General features: G+C 43.4%; 1 protein-coding gene across 1 annotated transcript; it reads right to left on the bottom strand.

The window, feature by feature from the left end:
• Positions 1-1,610: 1,610 nt before the first annotated feature.
• Positions 1,611-22,963, bottom strand: LOC129833083 (SUMO-conjugating enzyme UBC9-B). Its single transcript, XM_055897374.1, has 7 exons — positions 22,823-22,963; positions 20,908-20,987; positions 20,539-20,622; positions 20,113-20,185; positions 18,649-18,758; positions 6,336-6,415; positions 1,611-6,108 (listed from the first exon to the last, which is right to left on the bottom strand). The coding sequence occupies exons 2-7, from the start codon at positions 20,971-20,973 to the stop codon at positions 6,048-6,050; spliced, it is 474 nt and encodes a 157-aa protein (XP_055753349.1). The 5' UTR covers positions 20,974-20,987; positions 22,823-22,963; the 3' UTR covers positions 1,611-6,047.
• Positions 22,964-24,579: the final 1,616 nt, after the last annotated feature.

The following is a 24,579-nucleotide window of genomic DNA, read 5'->3' as shown; positions in this document are numbered from 1 at the left end:
CCCTCAGCCAGGAAACCAAGATTTCATATTGTAATCAGACTTTTTGCAATAGGCTGTGATAAAGTGATAAACTACATGTGAATATTGTCAGCAAAGAAAATGTGTTTTTCTTTCGCACACAACAACAATACGATGGCAACTTGAGCGGGTCTCCTTCCCAATTCCCATGAACCAGCATGGAGGAAGTGAAAGGCACCATCACCAACAACCCTTAGCTTCCCTGTCAGATACTACACATCGCTCTCTCCCTCTCTCTCGTTCTCTTTTGCGCACACATATTAATTACGCGGCTGCTGGGGTGAGGTGCCTCTCCACGTGCAGCAATTATGCCACACACAGCCAGTGAAGAAAAAGCTCCAGTCAGGTACCATTTCATGGCACAGGGATGGATACATCCCAAATAGAACCCCTTAGCGCCAGCGGAAAAGCCAAGGCGCAACGGAATCTTGTGATTTGACTATTCACATCCATTGATCTGCTGAAGGAAAGGCGATTCAAGGGCACTTTTAATTGACTTCAGTTATGTGGACGGAATTATACTGAACGACAACGCAGCATGTAAAGTGTTGGTCCCTTGTTTCATGAGCTGTAAACAAATTTGTTTACATACCTGTTCGTGAGCATTTCTCCTTTGCCAAGATAATCCATCCACCTGACAGGTGTGACAGATTAAACAGCATGATCATTACACAGGTGCAGCTTGTGCTGGAGACAATAAAAGGCCACTCTAAAATTTTGCCACACAACACAATGACATAGATGGGTCAAGTTTTGAGGGAGCGTGCAAATGGCATGCTAACTGCAGGAATGTCCACCAGAGCTGTCGCCAGGGAATTAAATGTTCATTTCTCTACCATAAGCTGCCTCCAACATCATTTTAGAGAATTTGGCAGTGCCTTTCCACAGAGGGTTCTACATGGAACCCAAAAAGGGTTCTACCTGGAACAAAAAAGGGTTCTCCAATGGGGAAAGCCGAATAACCCTTTAAGAACAGTTTTTCTCAGAGTGTGCCTGTATTGGAATACATTTTAATGGCTTGTCGCAGCACTTGGCCTCCAGGGATCCCAGAGTCAGAAATGAGAAATGAAAGCACAGCATTGAAAGAGGATGCAACAGTCCAGTCAACGGGTCCTCTTAGGCCTTTGAAGTTGCAGCTAGATGGAGCACCTGTACTCCCTCCTCCACCTACTCATCAAGGACAGGTTGTGACTCTCTTCCATTTGCTGATGAACCTAGTATAGGACTCCCTCTCCTGCCTAGTCCCACATCCCAGTTACCAGGTTTCGAAAAGTAAGATTGCTCCACAGCGAATAAGCGTGTTTGAATGAATATGCAATTAATTGATTCCATGTTTTATCTGGTTTGTCTTCCATCATGTCAGCTATCCTAACTCTAAATCTGCAGAAGGGAACAAAGGATTGTCCTTGTTTTGTGCTTAGTGATAAGACACAGGGTGACCCTCTGGCCGCTCCATTTCCACGGCCACATCATTAGTGCACCGCCCCAGCTGGCTGGAACTGTTTGAGGTGGCAGTGGCACAGTATCTTTAAAATAACAAGCCCCTTAGTTTAGGGAATAAGGAGGGGAAAATAACTTTGGGCAAAAAATGATTAGCTTAAATCCATGTTTAATGACGTCCCATAAAGCCACACTGCAGATAGTCATTAACGCTCTTCCATGTCACCCAGTTTTTTGTTCTCACCCTGAAATTATTTTCAGTAGTGCTATTTGAGCTGATCCACATCCCATGTTTTATTAATGTGGGGTTGTCAAAACAGCACAAGTAGCAAACATTGACTTAACACTGACTAAATCAATAGCCATCCACAACACACCACCTTGTCACTGAGGTGTAACCAAGGTTTGTATCATGCTTTTTAACGAGTATGACACCAAGGAGATTTTCTGAAAGTGATTGCCTTAGTGGATGAACTGAGCTGATTAGAAATCTGACTTACAGAATTATGCCACTTCAACCCAAGGAACACCTTATGGCATCGGCTTGGTTCATCAACACAGCGACACTCATGTTGGTTATTATTCACGTACACAGTAAGAGTAGCAATTTGAGGCGGATCAGAGGAAACTAAGGAATAATGGACAACAACAACAAAAAACTCGGCAGTCTGTCAATGACAATCAGACAGAAATGAGTCACTTCAAAACACACAGCCTGATAAACATGTTGGCCATGTAATATCAACACTGATTTGTGTTCCTGAGCAAATCTGGCACAAAGCAGGATGTATATATAGCTGGTGTGCATGACGGTGACTGCACTAATGATATAATTTGCATCACAAAACCTGAAATTTGCATGATGTGTTAATTGCTAGCTGTAACCAGAATGTGAAACGCAATCATAAGGGCCCATGGGGTTAGCGTAGAATGAAGAGGATTCCCTCTTTCAAAAGGTGTGACATGCACACACACAGAAGTCAATTACTATTCCCTAGTTATATTGATTAAAGGGATAAGCTATTTTGCCTTTTTCTACCTGCCCAGTCAGATGAACTCATGGCTAACATGTCTTAGTTGCCAAAATCTCAACGATCCCTATGCTAAAGGGATAGTGCAACTAGATTCAGCGCGGGACGAGTTTTCCTTGAGCAGATGGTCAGGGGGCCGGAACATAACAAATATTTGCAGACCGCAAGAATCCCCAAAAGATATTAGACAAAACAATTTAAAAACTTGCTAACGATCACATCTCTATTATGCGTGGGAATACTTTGGAACAGATCTCAAATTAAAATCACTTGGAACTGATTTTTGGTGTTTAAATCTTATGTGCAAAAAAATAAGAAAATGTATCTAAAACAAAAACAACAAATCATGGGCCGCCAGGATCTATAAACCCGTTACATCCTCCCTTAAAAGGGTCCCTTATGTAGGGTTACTAGATTGTCTCATAGGTACGGTCTTGTTTGAACGGTCCTGACAGTCACCCAAAACCTATTACTAATATAATCCAGTATCCTTACTGTGCAAAAACAGCTTTAAAGGTAGATTTTGGGCACGACAAACAGTCCAACTCCTCCGCTTTCTCCATTTTCAAACAGAAATGGGGTGTGCTTTTAGTGGTTCATTCTGGTCATGCATGCAGAGACCGATGTACAGTTGAAGTCGGAAGTTTACATACACCTTAGCCAAATACATTTAAACTCAGTTTTTCACAATTCCTGACATTTGATCCTAGTAAAAATTCCCTGTCTTAGGTCAGTTAGGATCACCACTTTATTTTAAGGATGCGAAATGTCAGAATAATAGTAGAGAATGATTTATTTCAGCTTTTATTTCTTTCATCACATTCCCAGTGGGTCAGAAGTTTACATACACTCAATTAGTATTTGGTATCATTGCCTTTAAATTGTTTAACTTGGGTCAAACGTTTCGGCTAGCCTTCCACAAGTTTCCCACAATAAGTTTTTTCAGTTCGGTCCACATATTTTCTATAGGATTGAGGTCAAGGCTTTGTGATGGCCACTCCAATACCATGACTTTGTTGTCCTTAAGCCATTTTGCCACAACTTTGGAAGTATGCTTGGGGTCATTGTCCATTTGGAAGACCCATTTGTGACCAAGCTTTAAATTCCTGACTGATGTCTTGAGATGTTGCTTCAATATATCCACATAATTTTCCTACCTCATGATGCCATCTATTTTGTGAAGTGCATCAGTCCCTCCTGCAGCAAAGCACCCCAACATGATGCTGCCACCCCCATGCTTCACGGTTGGGATGGTGTTCTTCGGCTTGCAAGCCTCCCCCTTTTCCCTCCAAACATAATGATAGTCATTATGGCCAAACAGTTCTATTTTTGTTTCATCGGACCAGAGGGCATCTCTCCAAAAAAATATGATCTTTGTCCCCACATGCAGTTGCAAACCATAGTCTGCCTTTTTTATGGCGGTTTTGGAGCAGTGGCTTCATCCTTGCTGAGCGGGTTTTCAGGTTATGTCGATATTGGACTTGTGTTACTGTGGATATAGATACTTTTGCACCGTTTCCTCCAGCATCTTCACAGCGTCCTTTGCTGTTGTTCTGGGATTGATTTGCACTTTTCGCACCAAAGTACGTTCATCTCTAGGAGACAGAACGCATCTCCTTCCTGAGCGGTATGATGGCTGCATGGTCCCATGGTGTTTGTACTTGCTTACTATTGTTTGTACAGATGACCGTGGTACCTTCAGGCGTTTGGAAATTGCTCCCAAGAATGAATCAGACTTGAGGGCCACAATTCTTTTTCTGAGGTCTTCGCTGATTTCCCCATGATGTCAAGCAGAGGCACTGAGTTTGAAGGTAGGCCTTGATATACATCCACAGGTACACCTCCAATTGACTCAAATGATATCACTTAGCCTATCAGAAGCTTCTAAAGCCTTGACATCATTTTCTAGAATTTTCCAAGCTGTTTAAAGGCAGTCAACTTAGTGCATGTAAATTTCTGACCCACTGGAATTGTGATAGTGAATTATAAGTGAAATAGTCTCTGTAAACAATTGTTGGAAAAATTACTTGTGTCATGCACAAAGTAGATGTCCTAACCGACTTGCCAAAACTATAGTTAACAAGGAATTTGTGGAGTGGTTGAAAAACTAGTTTTAATGACTCCTACCTAATAGGCTGACCACACCGTTCACAGCGCATGCGCGTTGCAAAATAAATGTAGAAATCTATGTTATTCAATTATTGCACCCACACTGCTTGCGCGTATTAACGAGCGTCGCCAAGGGCTAAAATAGAACTCCTTTCTATTTCCGACACAGATCACGCTGCAAATCCTGCCTCTCCCATCTCATTGGTTTATAGAAGCAGGTACCCACGTGCCATCTCATTGGTTATACCCACGTGGGTGATTGAAAGACGAAGTGTGTTGCCGGTCAGTGTAGTAATACTATTAAAGTTTAGATGCCAATCGCCATATAAATACAAAGATGATAAAGCCTGGAAGGAGGAGAGATGACTAGAAATGATTTGGTTCACCATTTTATATATGAATAAATTGTCAGAGTAGAGGACCTTGTGCATTTCAGGTAAAATAACTCAATATTTATATCCAAGGACAAATTAGCTAGCAAGTGCAAGTTAACTAAATTGCCATAAAGGTTTAATGCTTTTTGACCTGTTCCCAAATTAACGTAATTGGTTCAGAGGTTGGTTTGATATTTTAACCTGCGTGTCGTGATCGCGTTTGGTGTATTGGGGGACCAAATAAATTAATGCACGATGGAGCACGCGCACAGCCGGTTTAGGCTCCGTGTTTAGTTTATGTAAACTGCCGACTTCAACGAGCCAGTAACTCATCCAGTATGTATTGTCATTTCACAGAATTTGTTTTTTGGACAGAAGCAATTGATAAATGACACTTCTATAGCAAAAGCGCATATTCAAGCATTTGTTTTTAAGCATTAAATGACCTTGAAAGATTGTGATTTGATCAGGTACACCAACTAAAGCAGTTACTTTTACCCAAAGTCAACCTTCAAGAGTAACAAGCATTCAACTGGCAACACAATGCATTGGGAAAGATGGAACTGAGTCCATCTACATGTATTAACACTAACTTGGTACAAACATTTTTATTTAAATCTAAATATTTGGACCAAAACAACTTAACAGAGTCTGATGCAGATACACTAAACTACCTTTGAATGGATTCATTGAAGCTTGTTTTTCTATATCTTTATCAGAACGTAGGCAAAATAATTCTAACATTGAATACATTAATAAAAATCAACAGAAGTGACTCCCATTTCATACAGTCTTTTCTGACGAGCGTGAGCTCTTGAAAAAGAAATACCACAGTTGGAGTACGGAAAATCCTTTGTGGTGGCGGCATAGTCCACCTTCAAATCCAGGACTTCCGAGTCAAAAAAAGCAAAGGGGTGCATCAGTATGTGGGTGAAGGACAGAAATGGCACACATTCAGTTTTAAAACAGTCCAGCAGGAAATAGGTGCGCAATGGACATTGTTGGAGGCAGACATAAAGGGGGCAGAGACAAAATCCTCAGCAAACCAATTTCAATCTTGCGTAGTCTTGAAGCTTTATGGAGAAAACTTTTTGGCTTGTGCTCGAACCCTTTTTTCATATTCCACTCTGTTTTGGCTGAAATGAAAGAGATGGAGGCATGTTATGAGGAATGGGATATTTCCTGGAAATATCAAGTATCAACTAATAGCCTTTCAACAATGTTGGCAAACAGCTAGACAAACTATTGGCCAGGATAGCCACAAGCTAATGAGAAGATCTTGCCAGCAGCTGTGTATATCCTATTCCGACTGACATTTGACAAACCTTTCACTTAATTAAAATATCTACTGGCTCAGACCCACCAGTAAATTGTATACGCCTCAGCTTGTGCAGGATCCTGGATATTTGGTTCATTTAGGAGCTCTTGGATTCCTAACAATATCTGTGGATGAAAACAGAGTATAAATGGCAATTTGTGTAAGCAACCTTCCATGGCTTGAAATCAATTTCACCTAATAAGTAACCACTATGAAGCCATGCTGCCCTCTGCAGCAAAGCCGTTTACAGTGCAGTGCAGTCAGAAGTCACCTGTATACACGAGTACAGTTCTCATCCACACTGAAGCAAAGATCTCATCTAAATGTAGCCACTCCATACACATTTGGACAGTAAAGCTAAAATGTTAGTCTATATAGCCCAGCATTTTGGATTTGACATCAGTTCAAAACATTTATTTAAGTAGGCAAGACCGTTATGAACAATTCTTATTTACAATGACTGCCTACACTGGCCAAACCCAGACGATGCTGGGACAATTGTGAGCCACCCTATGGGACTCCCAATCAGAGCCGGTTGTGATACAGCCTGGATTTGAACCAGGGTGTCTGTAGTGACATCTCTAGCACTGAGATGCAGTGCCTAAGACCGCTGCGCCACTCAGGAGCCCAATGTGACAGTACAGAAGGTCACCTTTTATTTAAGGATATTTTCCTACATCTGTTTTACTGTTTCAAAATGTATTAGTGAATTATGGTTAGTGAGGTTAGAGGCACAAAGATCATACCTCTGAAAAATGCTAATCTCCTGTTATTGGTAATGGTAGCATGTTTTGTTGTAGCCTGACTGGAATCATTCAAGACTTCTTAAATCATGGAATTCTCGGGATTAATTTACAAGTGTTCAAAAACCTCTACACTCCTAGATAAAATTACTCCAGTCATCAAATCACCATTCAGTTCCTTTTTGTCAAAACAAAACCCAAAAACAAACTGCAAACGCATCAAACGAGTTAGTCACAAGCTTGATGTAGTCAGTGTGTGCAAGGAATATAGGCCCAAATACTAAACCTGACTACTTTGATGCACTACATACTATTTACCAAGAGGGTGGTCATTTATATTTTTCTTTGCTGTCTATTTACCTCCACAAACCGATGCTCAACGATCTGTATAGGGTCATAAGCAACCAAGAACACTCATCCAGAAGCAGCGCTCCTAGTGCCTCGGGATTTTAATGCAGGGAAACTGAAATCCATGACAATTTCTACCAGCATGTCACCTGCGCAACTAAAGGCAAAAACTCAACTTTACTCTCTACATGGATAAGCATACAATGCTCTCCCTCGACCTCCATTTGGCAAATCTGACCACAACTTCATCCTCTTGATTCCTGCTTACAAGCAAATATTCAAGAAGTACCGGTGACATGCCCAATATAGAAGTGGTTCGATGAAGCGGATGCTAGGCTACAAGACTGTTTTGCTAGCGCAGACTGATAAAGTGCTGGGATTCATCCGATGGCATCGAGTAGTTTACCACATCGGTCACCGGCTTCATTAATAAGTACAGCGCTGACATCGTCCCCAGTGACCGGGATGTACATTAGGGCTGGGCAACATATCAAATTTATGTTTAAGCACAATGTTCCAAATGTCTATTTCAAGAACACATTTATGAGCGTTTGTCTTTAGGGTCTTCGTCTCCTTCTGTGTGCCTTCCCACTTGCAGACACCAAACCCCTCCCCAGCCAATCACAAGACAGAAAGGTCCTCTTCATCTCTGACAAGCAGTTTGAACTCGCCATTTTCATTTTGTCCCAAAAAACACAAGAAAAAAATGTGGTCACCGAAATACATCGAAACCATTTTACTGTAATAGAGAACTTATCATTTGTAACGATTACCTTATGTCTTAACTCCCAAAATGTAGAACAGAGCAGGAGTGTCAACGAATAGGATTGTGGAAAATTAAATAATCAGGTTGTCACGTGCAGCATCACATACCACTAGCAGCATTTTAGCCAGACTTGTGCTAGCTGTCTAGTCGTATAAATGTGCAATGAACATTACAAAGACATCTATAAGGAATTGGCATCCCATTCTCAGAGAAATAAGCATCTTATCCAGGTAGGCCACTTGATTTCAACATCTAAACAGGCTGTTCAAACAGTTAAGACAGACAGGTGTATACATAAAATTCAACTGTTCTGCCTGGTTAACAACCAAATAGTTACAAGTTGGCTAGACTTTAAATAAAGATCAGCTGGCTACTCACTAGCAGGTCAGCTTGAGACCTGTGCTAATTTTCTTTACTGCCTGCTACCAGAAGTTTGACATCAGTAGATGTGCATTGTTCTAGTTAAATTTGTAACAAAGGGCATTTTCATAGAGTTGAAACCCAGATCAGGTTAAATGGGTAGGTAGCCTAAACGTAACCACATGTAACCTATGGATTTGTATTAGAATATGCATCAATTCCCTTACTTCTGTATTGAGTTATTACATAAAACTGATCGGAATTCTAAATGCATTACAAAGCCACAATTGATTGCACTCATGACTACTGGTTTCAATGACATTTTCTGCCAACTTACAAGCAAACACTTTATGAATGTAAAGCTACAAATTAGCTTGCAAGCCAACTAGCCCGCTATTGTTAGCACTAATAGCCTGCTAACATATTAGCACTGCCAGTAGGTATCAACCAGAGGCTGGTGGGAGGAGCTATAGGAGGACAGGCTCATTGTAATGACGGGACTGGAATTAATAGAACGTATCAAACATATGGACACCACACGTTTGATTACGTTTCATTTTTCATTCCAGCCATTACAAATGAGCCTGTCCTCCTATAGCTATTGAGTAGTAGATACGTTACCCAGATGGAAATGACTAGGTAGCAGCTGTCCTCCATACGCCGTTTGTGGTAGTTCCGAAGACATCCAGGAATTAAACGCAAAAGCTATGTTTGCAGTTATAGGTAACCAGCTCTAGACTACAACTAAGTTACTCTTTCCACACTTGGATGAGAAAAGTCATTCTTCCTACCCTTAACTCCCTAGTCGATGTCAGTGCACTCACAGAAAACTATTACATTTATTTAAAAAATAACCACCATAAAATCTGTAGTTGAAGCTAGAGATAGTTTATTTTGCATTGATGTCTCAATCCACCGCATCCGCTGATGTCGCACTTCCACATTTGCGGTGAGAGCTAGAGCAGTGTTTGTCAGACCATGAGACATACCAGAAATCGGTCTTCTCACAAAATAGTCTGTCGCATCCAAATGGTTTGACGTAAAAACTGTGACCCTCTCACAAACACGGTGGCGTCCTACATTCTACGCCAAGTCTTGGGACTCCTCTGAAGTCGGTACAGCCGATCTGCCAACTTCTGTCTGTAGTAGACAAACAGTTTGGGCTACACTAACATGACCCTTCTGTGGAAAGGTTAGAAGCTTAACACCTCAGACGAACCATCAGTCAAAGTGTCAATACAGGACTAAGACCAAATCCTATAACACTAGCTCTGACCCTCGTCGGTTGAGGCAGGGCTTGCAAACTATCAGATTACAAAGGAAAACCCAGCCGCAAGCTGCCCAGCGACTCAAGCCTACCAGATGAGATAAATGCATTCCATGCTCGCTTTGAGGCAAGCAACACTGAAACACGGATGAGAGCACCAGCTGATCACGCTCTCCGTAGCCATTGTGAGGAAGCCCTTTAAACACATTAACATTTACAAAGCCGCAGGGCCAGACGGATTCCCAGGACGCATACTCAGGGCATGCGCTGAACAGCTGGCAAGTGTTTAAATGGACATTTTCAACCTCCCTGACCCAGTCTGTAATACCTACATGTTTCAAGCAGACCACCATATCCCTGTGACCAAGAACAAAAAAGGTAACCACTCTAAATGACAATCACCCCGTAGCACTCCTCTGTAGCCATGAAACGCTTTAAAAGGCTGGTTATAGCTCACAACACCATCATCCAGACAGCCTGGACCCAAACCAACTCATTCCACCCCAAAAGATCCACGGATGAGGCACTCCATTGCGCTCCACACGGCCTTCTCCCACCTGGACAAGAGGAACACAAACTCAGCAAAAAAAGAAAACGTCCCTTTTTCAGGACCCTGTCTTTCAAAGATATTTGGATTTTTACAAATTAACTCCACAGATCATTGTACAGGGTTTAAACACCGTTTCCCATGCTTGTTCGATGAACCATAAACAATTAATGAACATGCACCTGTGGAACGGTCGTGAAGACACTAACAGCTTACAGACGGTGGGCAATTGAGGTCACAGTTATGGAAACTTAGAACACTAAAGATGCCCTTGTACTGACACAAAACACCAAAAGAAAGATGCCCAGGGTCCCTGCTCATCTGCGTGAACGTGCCTTAGGCATGCTGCAAGGAGGCATGAGGACTGCAGATGTGGCCAGGGCAATAAATTGCAATGTCCGTACTGTGAGATGCCTAAGACAGCGTTGCAGGGCGACAGGACGGCCAGCTGATCGTCCTCGCAGTGGCAGACCACGTGTAACATCTGCACATAATTGGTACATCACACCTGCAGGACATTTACAGGATGGCAACAACTGCCCGAGTTACACCAGGAATGCACAATCCTTCAATCAGTGCTCAGACTGTCTGCAATAGGCTGAGAGAGGATGGACTAAGGGCTTGTAGGCCTGTTGTAAGGCAGGTCCTCACCAGACATCACCGGCAACGTCACCTATGGGCACAAACACACCGTTGCTGGAAAAGACAGGACTGGCAAAAAGTGCTCTTCACTGACGAGTCACGGTTTTGTCTCACCAGGGGTGATGGTCGGATTCGCGTTTATCGTCAAAGGAATGAGCATTACACCGAGGCCAGTACTCTGGCGCGGGATCGATTTGGAGGTGGAGGCGCGTTACAGGGAAGACATCCTCCTCCCTCATGTGGTAACCTTCCTGCAGGCTCAGCCTGACATGACCCTCCAGCATGACAATGCCACCAGCCATACTGCTCGTTCGATGTGTGATATCCTGCAAGACAGGAATGTCAGTGTTCTGCCATGGCCAACGAAGAGCCCGGATCTCAATTCCATTGAGCACATCTGGGGACCTGTTGGGTCAGAGGATGAGGGCTAGGGCCATTCCCCTCAGAAATGTCCGGGAACTTGCAGGTGCCTTGGTGGAAGAGTGGGGTAACATCTCACAGCAAGAACTGGCACATCTGGTGCAGTCCATGAGGAGATGCACTGCAGTACTTAATGCAGCAATATCACCAGATATTGATTTACTTTTGATTTTGACCCCCCCCCCCCCCCCTTTTGATCAGGGGAACATTACTCCATTTCTGTTAGTCACATGACTGGAACTTGTTCAGTTTAGGTCAGTTGTTGAATCTTATGCTCATACAAATATTTAGACCTGTTTATTTTCAGCAAACTTAACATTTGACAGTGATGACGTTTCTTTTTTGCTGAGTTTGTGAGAAATCTGTTCATTGACTACAGCTCAGCATTCAACAGTGCCCGCCAAGCTTATCACTAAACCGATATCCCTGGGACTGAATACCTCCCTCGGCAACTGGATCCTGGACTCCCTTACAGGCCGCCCCTAAGTGGTGAGGGTAGAAAACAGTGACGTCAAAACAGGGGCCCCTCAGCGCACAACTCTAATCCATCCTTAGGTTTGCTGACAAATGGCAAACCGTTGTCTGTGATCAGGCCTATAGGAGTTCAGAGACCTGGCAGTGTAGTGCCAGGACAACAACCTCCCCCTTAACGTCAGCAAGACAAAGGAGCTGATCGTGGACTACAGGAAATGAGGGCCTAGCACGCCCCCATTCACGTCGACGGGTCTGTAGTGGAGCAGGTTGAGAGCGTCAAGTTCCTGGTCATCTTACAGCCTTAATCTAAAATGTATCAAATAGTCCCCCCCAAGGTACATACAATACCGTTTAATGACAAAGCAAAAACAGGTTTAGAAATTTTGCAAATTTATTTTTAACTATGAAACTTTGTTGAAGCACCTTTGGCAGTGTTTACAGCCTCGAGTCTTCTTGGGTATGACATGCAAGCTTGGCACACCTGTATTTGGGTTATTTCTCCCATTCTTCTCTGAAGATTCCCTCAAGCCCTGTCAGGATGGATGGCGAGGGTCGCTGCTCAGCCATTTTCACGTCTCTCCAGAGATGTTCGATCGGGTTCAAGTCCGGGCCACTCAAGGACATTCAGAGACTTGTCCCGAAGCCACTCATGCCTCGTCTTGGTTGCGTGCTTAGGATCATTGTCCTGTTGGAAAGTGAACCTCCACCCCTGTCTGAGGTTCTGAGCACTCTGGCTCAGGTTATCATCAAGGATCTCTGTACGTTCACTGTTCATCTTTGCCTCAATCATAACTAGTCTCCCAGACCCTGTAGCTGAAAAACATCCCCACAGCATGATGCTGCTTCACTGTAGGGATGGTGGCAGGTTTTATCAGCCCAGATAATCTTGTTTCTCACGGTCTGAGTCTTTAGATGGCTTTTGGCAAACTCCAAGCGGGCTGTCATGTGCCTTTTACTGAGGAGTGGCTTCCGTCTGGCCACTATATCATAAAGGCCTGATTGGTGGAGTGCTGCAGAGATGGGAGAACCTTCCAGAAGGACACAGAGGAACTCTGACAGAGTGACCATCAGGTTTTTGGGCACTTCCCTGACAAAGACCCTTCTCCCCCGATTGCGCAGTTTGGCAAACTAAGAAACGTCTTAGTGGTTCCAAACACCTCTTTCATTTAAGAATGATGGAGGCCACTGTTCTTGGGAACCTTCAATGCTACCCTTCCCTAGATTTGTGCCAGAATCTTGTCTCGGCACTCTACGGTAAATTCCTACCTCATGGATTGGTTTTTGATCTGACATGCACTGGAGACAGTTGTGTGCGTTTCCAAATCATGTCCAATCAATTGAATTTATTACAGGTGGACTCCAAGTTGTGGAAACAGCTCAAGGAAACAGGATGCATCGGAGCGCAACTTCAAGTATCACAGCAAAGGGTCTGAATATTTACATAAATAAAGTAGTTTTTCTGTACAAATTTGCAAACATTACTAAAAACCTGTTGTGCTTCTTCATTATGTGGTATTATGTTTAGATAATTGATTTTTAAAATCCATTTTAGATTAAGGCTGTAACGTAACAAAATGGACAAAGTCCAGGTGAATGCACCATCTATGGCAATTACCTCGTACCCCTGCACATCGGCTCTACTGGTACCCAATGTATATAGCCAAGTTAACGTTACTCAATGTGCATTTATTAAAACTTTTCTATAATTTCTGTATCTTTCTCTATTTTTGGAAAGGGGGACTAGATACAGAGTGCTTTCATTTCTAAATGTTTAAAACAGATCTGTATTTTTTTATTTTTTTTTATTTCACCTTTATTTAACCAGGTAGGCTAGTTGAGAACAAGTTCTCATTTGCAACTGCGACCTGGCCAAGATAAAGCATAGCAGTGTGAACAGACAACACAGAGTTACACATGGAGTAAACAATAAACAAGTCAATAACATGGTAGAAAAAAGAGAATCTATATACAATGTGTGCAAAAGGCATGAGGTAGGCAATAAATCGAATAATTACAATTTAGCAGATTAACACTGGAGTGATAAATCATCAGATGAACATGTGCAAGAAGAGATACTGGTGTGCAAAAGAGCAGAAAAGTAAATAAATAAAAGCAGTATGGGGGGTGAGGTAGGTAAATTGGGTGGGTAGTTTACAGATGGACTATGTACAGCTGCAGTGATCGGTTAGCTGCTCGGATAGCAGATTTTTAAAGTTGTTGAGGGAGATAAAAGTCTCCAACTTCAGAGATTTTTGCAATTCGTTCCAGTCGCAGGCAGCAGAGAACTGGAAGGAAAGGCGTCCAAATGAGGTTTTAGCTTTAGGGATGATCAGTGAGATACACCTGCTGGAGCGCGTGCTGCGGGTGGGTGTAGCCATCGTGACCAGTGAACTGAGATAAGGCGGCACTTTACCTAGCATAGCCTTGTAGATGACCTGGAGCCAGTGGGTCTGACGACGAACATGTAGCGAGGGCCAGCCGACTAGGGCATACAGGTTGCAGTGGTGGGTCGTATAAGGTGCTTTAGTAACAAAACGAATGGCACTGTGATAAACTGCGTCCAGTTTGCTGAGTAGAGTGTTGGAAGCTATTTTGTAGATGACATCGCCGAAGTCGAGGATCGGTAGGATAGTCAGTTTTACTAGGGTAAGTTTGGCGGCGTGAGTGAAGGAGGCTTTGTTGCGGAATAGAAAGCCGATTCTTGATTTGATTTTGGATTGGAGATGTTTGATATGAGTCTGGAAGGAGAGTTTGCAGTCTAGCCAGACACCTAGGTACTTATAGATGTCCACATATTCTAGGTCGGAACCGTCCAGGGTGGTGATGCTAGTCGGGCGTGCGGGTGCAGGCAGCGAACGGTTGAAAAGCATGCATTTGGTTTTACTAGCGTTTAAGAGCAGTTGGAGGCCACGGAAGGAGTGTTGTATGGCATTGAAGCTCGTTTGGAGGTTAGATAGCACAGTGTCCAAGGAAGGGCCGGAAGTATATAGAATGGTGTCGTCTGCGTAGAGGTGGATTAGGGAATCGCCCGCAGCAAGAGCAACATCATTGATGTATACAGAGAAAAGAGTCGGCCCAAGAATTGAACCCTGTGGTACCCCCATAGAGACTGCCAGAGGACCGGACAACATGCCCTCCGATTTGACACACTGAACTCTGTCTGCAAAGTAGTTGGTGAACCAGGCAAGGCAGTCATTAGAAAAACCGAGGCTACCGAGTCTGCCAATAAGAATATGGTGATTGACAGAGTCGAAAGCCTTGGCCAGGTCGATGAAGACGGCTGCACAGTAATGTCTTTTATCGATGGCGGTTATGATGTCGTTTAGTACCTTGAGCGTGGCTGAGGTGCACCCGTGACCGGCTCGGAAACCGGATTGCACAGCAGAGAAGGTACGGTGGGATTCGAGATGGTCAGTGATCTGTTTGTTGACTTGGCTTTCGAAGACCTTAGATAGGCAGGGCAGGATGGATATAGGTCTGTAACAGTTTGGGTCCAGGGTGTCTCCCCCTTTGAAGAGGGGGATGACCGCGGCAGCTTTCCAATCCTTGGGGATCTCAGATGATACGAAGGAGAGGTTGAACAGGCTGGTGATAGGGGGTGCGACAATGGCGGCGGACAGTTTCAGGAATAGGGGGTCCAGATTGTCAAGCCCAGCTGATTTGTATGGGTCCAGGTTTTCCAGCTCTTTCAGAACATCTGCTATCTGGATTTGGGTAAAGGAGAAGCTGGGGAGGCTTGGGCGAGTAGCAGCGGGGGGGGCGGGGCTGTTGGCCAAGGTTGGAGTCGCCAGGAGGAAGGCATGGCCAGCCATTGAGAAATGCTTGTTGAAGTCTTCGATTATCACGGATTTATCGGTGGTGACCGTGTTACCTAGCCTCAGTGCAGTGGGCAGCTGGGAGGAGGTGCTCTTGTTCTCCATGGACTTTACAGTATCCCAGAACTTTTTGGAGTTAGAGCTACAGGATGCGAATTTCTGCTTGAAAAAGCTGGCCTTTGCTTTCCTGACTGACTGCGTGTATTGGTTCCTGACTTCCCTGAACAGTTGCATATCGCGGGGGCTCTTCGATGCTATTGCAGTTCGCCACAGGATGTTTTTGTGCTGGTCGAGGGCAGTCAGGTCTGGAGTGAACCAAGGGCTATATCTGTTTTTGGTTCTGCATTTTTTGAACGGAGCATGCTTGTCTAATATGGTGAGGAAGTAACATTTAAAGAATGACCAGGCATCCTCAACTGACGGGATGAGGTCAATATCCTTCCAGGGTACCCGGGCCAGGTCGATTAGAAAGGCCTGCTCGCAGAAGTGTTTTAGGGAGCGTTTGACAGTGATGAGGGGTGGTCGTTTGACCGCGGACCCGTGGCGGATACAGGCAATGAGGCAGTGATCGCTGAGATCTTGATTGAAGACAGCAGAGGTGTATTTGGAGGGCAGGTTGGTCAGGATAATGTCTATTAGGGTGCCCATGTTTACGGATTTAGGGTTGTACCTGGTGGGTTCCTTGATGATTTGTGTGAGATTGAGGGCATCAAGCTTGGATTGTAGGACTGCCGGGGTGTTAAGCATATCCCAGTTTAGGTCACCTAACAGAACAAACTCTGAAGCTAGATGGGGAGCGATCAATTCACAGATGGTGTCCAGGGCACAGCTGGGAGCTGAGGGGGGTCGGTAGCAGGCGGCAACAGTGAGAGACTTATTTCTGGAGAGATTAATTTTTAAAATTAGAAGTTCGAACTGTTTGGGCATAGACCTGGAAAGTATGACAGAACTTTGCAGGCTATCTCTGCAGTAGATTGCAACTCCTCCCCCTTTGGCAGTTCTATCTTGACGGAAAGTGTTATAGTTGGGTATGGAAATCTCAGAATTTTTGGTGGCCTTCCTAAGCCAGGATTCGGACACGGCAAGGACATCAGGATTGGCAGAGTGTGCTAAAGCGGTGAGTAAGGCAAACTTAGGGAGGAGGCTTCTGATGTTGACATGCATGAGGCCAAGGCTTTTTCGATCGCAGAAGTCAACAAATGAGGGTGACTGGGGACATGCAGGGCCTGGGTTTACCTCCACATCACCCGAGGAACAGAGGAGTAGTAGGATGAGGGTGCGGCTAAAGGCTATCAAAACTGGTCGCCTAGAGCGTTGGGGACAAAGAATAAAAGGAGCAGATTTATGGGCGTGGTAGAATAGATTCTGGGCATAATGTGCAGACAGGGGTATGGAGGGGCGCGGGTACAGCGGAGGCAAGCCCAGGCACTGGGTGATGATAAGAGAGGTTGTATCTCTGGACATGCTGGTCTCAATGGGTGAGGTCACCGCATGTGTGGGGGGTGGGACAAAGGGGGTATCAGAGGTACGGAGAGTGGAACTACAGGGTCCATTGCAAACCAAAACAATGATAATGAAAACTAGCCTGAACAACAGTATGCAAGGCATATTGATATTTGAGAGAGACATACAATAAGGCATAAAGTGATTGCAGGTCTTGATTGGGAGAGCTAGCTAAAACAACAGGTAAGATAACAGCAGCAATAACAGGGTGTTAGTCTAACACAGCAACAACAGGTAAAAATGGCGACGACTAGGCAGAGAGGGTCGGATTAACTACACACAGATCCTGAGTTAAAGTACAGAGCCGACAGGTAAAACACAAATAAACAGAATGGAGTACCGTGAATTAATGGACAGTCAAGCATGCATCAGCTATGTAGCCAAGTGATCATAGTGTCCAGGGGGCAGCCGTAGATGGAGCAGAGGAGGCCTCCACTAAGCTAGCACGCGGCGTATAAAGTTAGTAGCCCGGGGGGTGGTCTGCTCAGACGGAGGGGGTCTGGCGCAGTGGCGCTAGCGCTAGCTCTTCAGCTAGCCGGCAGATGGGCCTAGCTCGAGGCTAGCTCAAGGCTAACTGGTGCTTGCTTCGGGACAGTGGTGTTAGCCAGTAGTAGCCACTCGGTTGCAGCTAGCTAGCTGTGATGATACGGTGTAATTGTCCAGAGCTTGCGTCAGGAATCCGGTGATGTGGTAGAGAGAAAGCAGTCCTATATGCTCTGGGTTGATATCGCGCTTGCAGCTAGCCGGCAGATGGGCCTAGCTCGAGGCTAGCTCAAGGCTAACTGGTGCTTGCTTCGGGACAGAGGTGTTAGCCACTCGGTTGCAGCTAGCTAGCTGTGATGATACGGTGTAATTGTCCAGAGCTTGCGTCAGGAATCCGGTGATGTGGTAGAGAAAAAGCAGTCCTATATGCTCTCGGTTGATATCGCGCTTGCAGACTGGCAGGTATTGGCCCGGTATTGAAGCTGGCTGTGTCCGAGTTGAGGGTGAAGACCGCAGCAGTGGCTAACTGACTACTAGCTAGTTATCTGGCTAGCTTCTGCTTGGGGTTACGGTTCTAAAGTATAAAAAAAATAGCAGGTCCGTACCACATTGGGTGAGGCGGAATGTAGGAATGTATATTCAGTTCCTAGATGGAAAGTGAAATTAAAATATATACGAAATGTATACGAAAAATACGAAGACTATTTACTATTTACACGCTACAGGACAATACAGGACAATACAAACACACGTCCGACTGCTACGCCATCTTGGAACAATATGAAAATACACTCAAATAAAATGTGACATTCTGTACCGTCGCATCATATGAAACATTTCCTCAAATCCAAAATGCTGGCGTATACAGGCTAATTTTATATATTAGCTTCACTGTCCAAATACATAGAGGGGAGGGTATATTACTATTCTAGGGTTATAGGCAAAGAAAAAGCTACAACCAGAGAAGGGGTCTTGGATGAAAGCTCTTACTTGTTTGATAGTGATGGCTGGCCTCCAGTCTTTGTCCTCCTCTAAAATCGATAGACAGACTGTACCAGAGGGATATACATTTGGATGGAACAAAGGGGGCTCAAATTTGCCTGCCAAGAGCAGAGAAAATATCATTATTAGCACAATAAGGAGAAAATTCCAGATGGCACTTATTTGCAGTTCATTAAACACAGTGATTTTCAATTGATATCTCCCTCTATCCACACTGAGGTTGGAATAATACTGAACATTATGATAACGCCCTTTTAGTATAAGAGCGGTTTGAAAAGAGACTGAAATTTCAGCCTGTTTTGGTGGGATGTAGTTTCAGCCTGCCTGGTAAATGTGTTAATAGACCAATAAGGAGAGTTCAAACAGCTGGTTTTCTGTTTTCCCCCTACCCACTCACACCACCAGTCCTAGCAAAATTCTCTTGAGAAATTGCTCTTCACAGAAGCTATTTTTATTTGTTTTCAATTAAAATGGCCAACAAGGCTAGAGTAAACATGTCATCCCCCACTTATAATGCAGCGCCCCCTTGGGGCAATCACCAATTCTGTAAGTGACAGATCCATTTATCAAGATCCATCACTCAACCAAGGTGTCAAATGGGTCCCGTGGTGTCAGAGTGCGGGTTAGCTAGACTCATTTCCCTGAGCATGTGTGCCAAATTTCATCACTGAGTCACAGACAGCGATAAAAACATGTGCCCGTTAGAGCCACCATGTGGTCAATATGAATGCTCTTGCATATGTTAAGTATTGAGTGTTCGCAACATGCTTACCAAATTTTGTTACACTATGACCATGCTTGACTTTACCGACATATGTGCCAGACCACATCCACGTAATTTTTATTTTATTTAACTAGGCAAGTCAGTTAAGAAAAAAATCTTATTTACAATGACGGCCTACCCCAGCCAACGCTGGGCCAATTATGCGGCGCCCTATGGGACCCCAATCATGGCCGGATGTGATACAGCCTGGATTCGAACCAGGGACTGTTTGTGACGACTCTTGCACTGAGATGCAGTGCCTTAAACCGTTGCGCCACTCGGGAGCCATCAATAGTGGCCATGTTTTATGTACTAGTATGAAAAATATTGTGTTGAGACCTTTGGCCATAGATGCCATATCAAGTTTCATGGAGATAAGTAATTCGGTGCCATAAGAGTAGCACCTTAGGTGTATCACAAATTTCTCAATGGCAGACCTTATGGGTCCCAGAGGCAAATTGGTTCCTTGTGAGGGACCCATGTGGCGAATTTCATGACTTTATGTCAAACGGGGTGAGGGGTATGATCTTTGAAAGTTTGCATTTTCTTGTTATAGGGCCACCATCTGGCTAATCAGTGTAATATTGTAAATGCTGGATCTATGGCAAGACGCATCATTCATACTTAACTGTTACCCAGAAATTATACAGATAACAGCTGCATTGGACTTTTAAAAAGAGAAAACATACACTTGGGAGGTGAAGAAGGATAGTCATCCTTGAAGAGCATTCGGAGTTTAAACAAGCCCCCCTCCCATGGGGTCTGTGGAGAGAAATATAGCAAATTGGTCAACACTCTTTCAGTAACTGTAGTTATTCATAGTGAAGCAATGAGAATGTCGCACAACTGTGGTAATCAATTAACATTGGTTCGTTGGTCATCCAGCAGCTATACAGAAGTTAGTACAGGCACCTCAGTGCATTTAATATTTCCTACAACCAATTAATACCCTGCTTAGTTGTATTAAAACCAAATCTGCTGTCCAGTTTAAAACCACCATACAGTGCCAACTCATTAGTCTGCACAGGAGTGATTGCTTCCTCCAGTCTGAACATAGTGGTACCTACAATACATACACAGAGAAAGTTCTGCTCTCACGCCAGAGAGACTCTTACCCCCTTCTTTCCAGGGATGGCACACTCCCAATTCATCAAGTTCATTGTTCCATCTGGGTTTTTTGTTGGGACAGCAACAAACCCCTAGGGAGAGGGAAGAGATATTGTTCAACACGTTAAATGTCTAGCTCCGTGAAATTGCCAACTACAGCCCTGCCCAGAATCAAACCTTAGCCCCCGACCCTCTATGGATGCGTAATTCAACTCTGCTTGGCATAGTGTAAAACATGTGGAATAGACTATCCAGAAATCACATTTCCACAAGCAGGTCTTCCAAAATGACACATGCCTTAAAGAACCAGCTAGGCTTCTACACAAAAGGCACTGTTGACATGAAAATGGCTTCCACCCAAGTCCCTTGATACTCACAAAAGGATGGTCTTTCCTCCAGGCCTTCCTTTCTTGTGCAAGACGACTTAAGGCTATACCAGACATGACGTGAGGACTCCCTAAATCAAAAACAAGAGATCAACAGTGGTGTACAGTTCTATTGAAATAAACAATGCAGATGTATTGCACAAGTTCGGCCCACAGATCAGTTGGTTTTCGTTTCTCTGGCACTTGATCAATTCATGTTATTAGTCTCTGGATAACAGCACAGCCAAATGTGGTGCACAGAAAGCTCACAATGCTGCAACCACTTCAACTAGGTCACATCCACAGGTTCCAAGGGGCACAACCAGACACCTAGCCTAAGTGTGTTCAATATGAACTCAGTCTTTCATATTGTTTTCAACATCATTGTAATGCAGCTTGTTGCTCATGTGTGTAGTAAAAGGTACAACTGACTTCCATTCAGGTAGGCTCTAAGTTCTCCTACACTCTTAGGAAAGGCGCAATCTGGTTCTTCAGATGTCCCCATAGGAAATACCTTTGCAGAAACCATTTTGGATCCAGGAAGAACGTGGAACCCCAAAGGTACCCCTATGGGGACAGCCGAAGAATACTTTTTGAGCTATTTTTTCTCTCAGTGTAATGTAAGCATTGCTTGCATTAAACAATCTAAAGACAAAACAAACGGAATAATCTGGTAGATACACTGGTGAAAATATTTTACTTTGCATTATCTGGGAAGCCTGGTTATTGTAGGTAGCTGGGGGCCCTGGTGTAGAAAAGCTATAGCAAATATTTTAACTCAACCAAGATGGACCACATTGTCAAATCCAATGGGAACAGATGAGTCATAGTGGGCAGACCAAGCAAGATGGTGGGCAGAGCCAAGCTAGCGAGATCCTATTGGTTAGTTCTAGCATATATCTGAATAGTTCCGTTAGGGAACGCCTACTCAAATGTGTGTGCAATAACTCATTCGATTTTGCACTCCTAAACAGTGCGTTTTTATAAACTTTGGCAAAGGCTAAAGTCTACCGATCTTAGTCCACTATGTTCAAATAGATTCTAGTTTTGGGAAAATAAGACTTGAGATCAAATGTTTCATCGATGAGAAAATGTGCAGAATACAGGCCAAAATCGATTTCGTTCCATCTTCTCCCACTGCGCGCCAGTGGGGTTCCTCTCACTACCATATTTGGTATAGAGATTAAACGCCAAGCGATGCTTCATATTTAAGAATCCAGTAATATCTGTCTCCTTGTGCCATCTGTGGCTATAGTATTGAAGCTTCATACCAGAGTAACGCAACTCATTTTTTGAATGTGCCACTATCAATATGCTGACAAGAGTGAGACCTAAAATATAATGACAAGAGAAACTTTGGCCTCGAGTTATAGGAATTAAACATTCTAACAGAGATATCTGTTGGATGTTTAGGTTATCACTCAACGGAATGGTACAAAGGAAGAGCAAATGTAGCAAACTAGCATGTTCACTATAGTAGCTTTTGATGACACACACATGCCACAAAGTATGTGTTGATTGGATAACTTGTACAGCAGTAGTTACAATTGCAGTCTTTCTGTTGTCCAACGCGAATATACAACTCTGCGCAATGCTGGCACGAAAAGCCGCTAAACAAGTGTGTAACAGAGTGCGCAGCAGTCACATTTCGAGGCTAGGTTAGTTACATAGAAATGGAGTTTAGGATGCCTTCCCCCATTTAAATACATATCCAGCCGAGATAAAACACGTGACGTTTAAGATTGACGTAAATGCAGGTGTTTCAGTCTTCCATCTGAATAGCGTAGTTAGCTAACCAACTACTTTAGCCTAGCTAATATTAGCAAGCCTTCTGGCGTTAGCTTCATAAACCCCAAACACCCCAAAAACAACTTACACCGACTACGGATAAAAAACAAAACATTCTCAGTAGGCGACAAAGACTTACCTTCAGTGTGATAAAAATCACTATCTATATTTATAAAAGAACACTGGGGTAGCCCAAATTTTTTAAATCTAACTCGAGACAAATCTAGCTAGGCTAGTGAAGTTTCCCTCCTGAAAAAAAAAAAGTGAAATTTAGCCTAGGCTAAATAGGACCTGATTACTTGCTAGTGCCTGAAAACAATTAGCGCCAATGACTTAATATCACAATTCGTTCTCTACAAGGTGTTGCTTATTAAGAGTGGTTGTAATCAAATTTGCTACCATCCCAAATTATTATGAGTCAGCTATTTAATAAGAACAAACAAGACAAAAACATGAAACATTGAATATTCTGTGAACTATGTGGTGACACAACTAATACGATGAATGTATTATATTTTGCAGAAAATGCAAGGTACGGTGTATGTTGGTACAAATTATATGATAATTTAGAGATTCTAATCATGACTTTCAGGCAAAGTATTGGACAGCTATGCATTTAAAGAGACAGTACATCCAAAGTTAGGGACTGAGTGTAGCCAAAAGATTTCGACCCTACCGTTATGCTTGTTTACACTGAGCTGCACTGGGGTCGGAATGCCGTCATAGTTCATTTAAGACACTGCAGAGTTGGCGCGAGATATGGGTCAGAAAACATACCTTAATACAGAAATGGGATATGTTACTGTATTCCAAATTTGACCTTCATCCAAACTGATACAACCAGAAGATTAAAATACTCTTGGTTTTCTTTAAAAAAAAGCTGCCCTTTTTCGACCTCATGCTAACTAGAAGTAGTTACAGCAGCCATTATGGAATGGCACGTCGCGTTGAACAACAAAATAATTGATTGCACAGTCATCTAAAAATGGCTGCAGTAGCTACTGCTAGTTAGCATGAGGACAAAAAAGGGCAGTTTTTCAACAAAAAATAACAGTATTTCCATCTTCTCGATGTATCAGTTTGGATAAAGGTAACATTTGGAGTTTAGTGCTAGTAGAGTTCACCAGCTTGTAGTCCTAAAACACAGAAATTAGTTACAATGACGGTCTATCCTGACCAAACCCGGACGACGCTGGGCCAATTGTGGACTGCCTTATTGGACTCTCAATCACGTCCGGATGTGATGCAGCCTGGATTCGAACCAGGTACTGCAGTGATGCCTCTTGCGCTGAGATGCAGTGTCTTAGACCACTGCACCACTCAAAAATAAGTAGGGAAAGTTTAGGGTCTTGGAATAAACACAGAAAATAAGGTCTGAGGTGAACACTGGCTTAAGAGATCTGATACGTTTTGTTCTATACGATAATAGCAGTCCGTTAACATGACTTTTATGAATTATGAAGCCTTTGTGCTTTTTTTATAACATCAATTCTTAAACATTTACAAAATGTGACGTTAGCTTATGAAGATTATCTCATAGAACAAAATATATAAGATCTCCTAAGCTTGTGTTTACCACAGACCTTATTTTTGCCATTCATCCAAAAACCCCACAAAAACGCCATTTATATTCCTAATAGGCTTTGTCCAACAGACCACGGCGGAGTTAATGCCTACAAAAAGACACCATTAATATTTCTCTCTATACCCCATGCCTCCATTGACGTACGTTTTCTGACCCATATCTTACTCTGGCTCAGCTGTCTTAATTTAACCATGATAGTTTTCCATCCCCAGTGCAGCTCACTGTAAAAAAAAAGTGTAATAGTAGGGTTGGAATCTTCTGGCTAGGACAGTGTGCAAAATCTTAGTTTATGACAATATTTTGGGGAATCA

Source organism: Salvelinus fontinalis, chromosome 34 (genome assembly GCF_029448725.1).
Source record: "Salvelinus fontinalis isolate EN_2023a chromosome 34, ASM2944872v1, whole genome shotgun sequence".
Lineage (NCBI taxonomy): Eukaryota > Metazoa > Chordata > Actinopteri > Salmoniformes > Salmonidae > Salvelinus > Salvelinus fontinalis.
This window is presented reverse-complemented; position numbering and strand designations above follow the sequence as displayed.

Coding starts and splice junctions, on each gene's coding strand:
- LOC129833083 (XM_055897374.1), bottom strand. CDS start 20,973: ATGTCTGGTATAGCCTTAAGTCGTCTTGCACAAGAAAGGAAGGCCTGG. Junction 20,186..20,538: donor CCATCCCTGGAAAGAAGGGG/GTAAGAGTCTCT, acceptor TTCTCTCCACAG/ACCCCATGGGAGGGGGGCTT. Junction 6,109..6,335: donor GAGGCGTATACAATTTACTG/GTGGGTCTGAGC, acceptor CTTTCATTTCAG/CCAAAACAGAGTGGAATATG.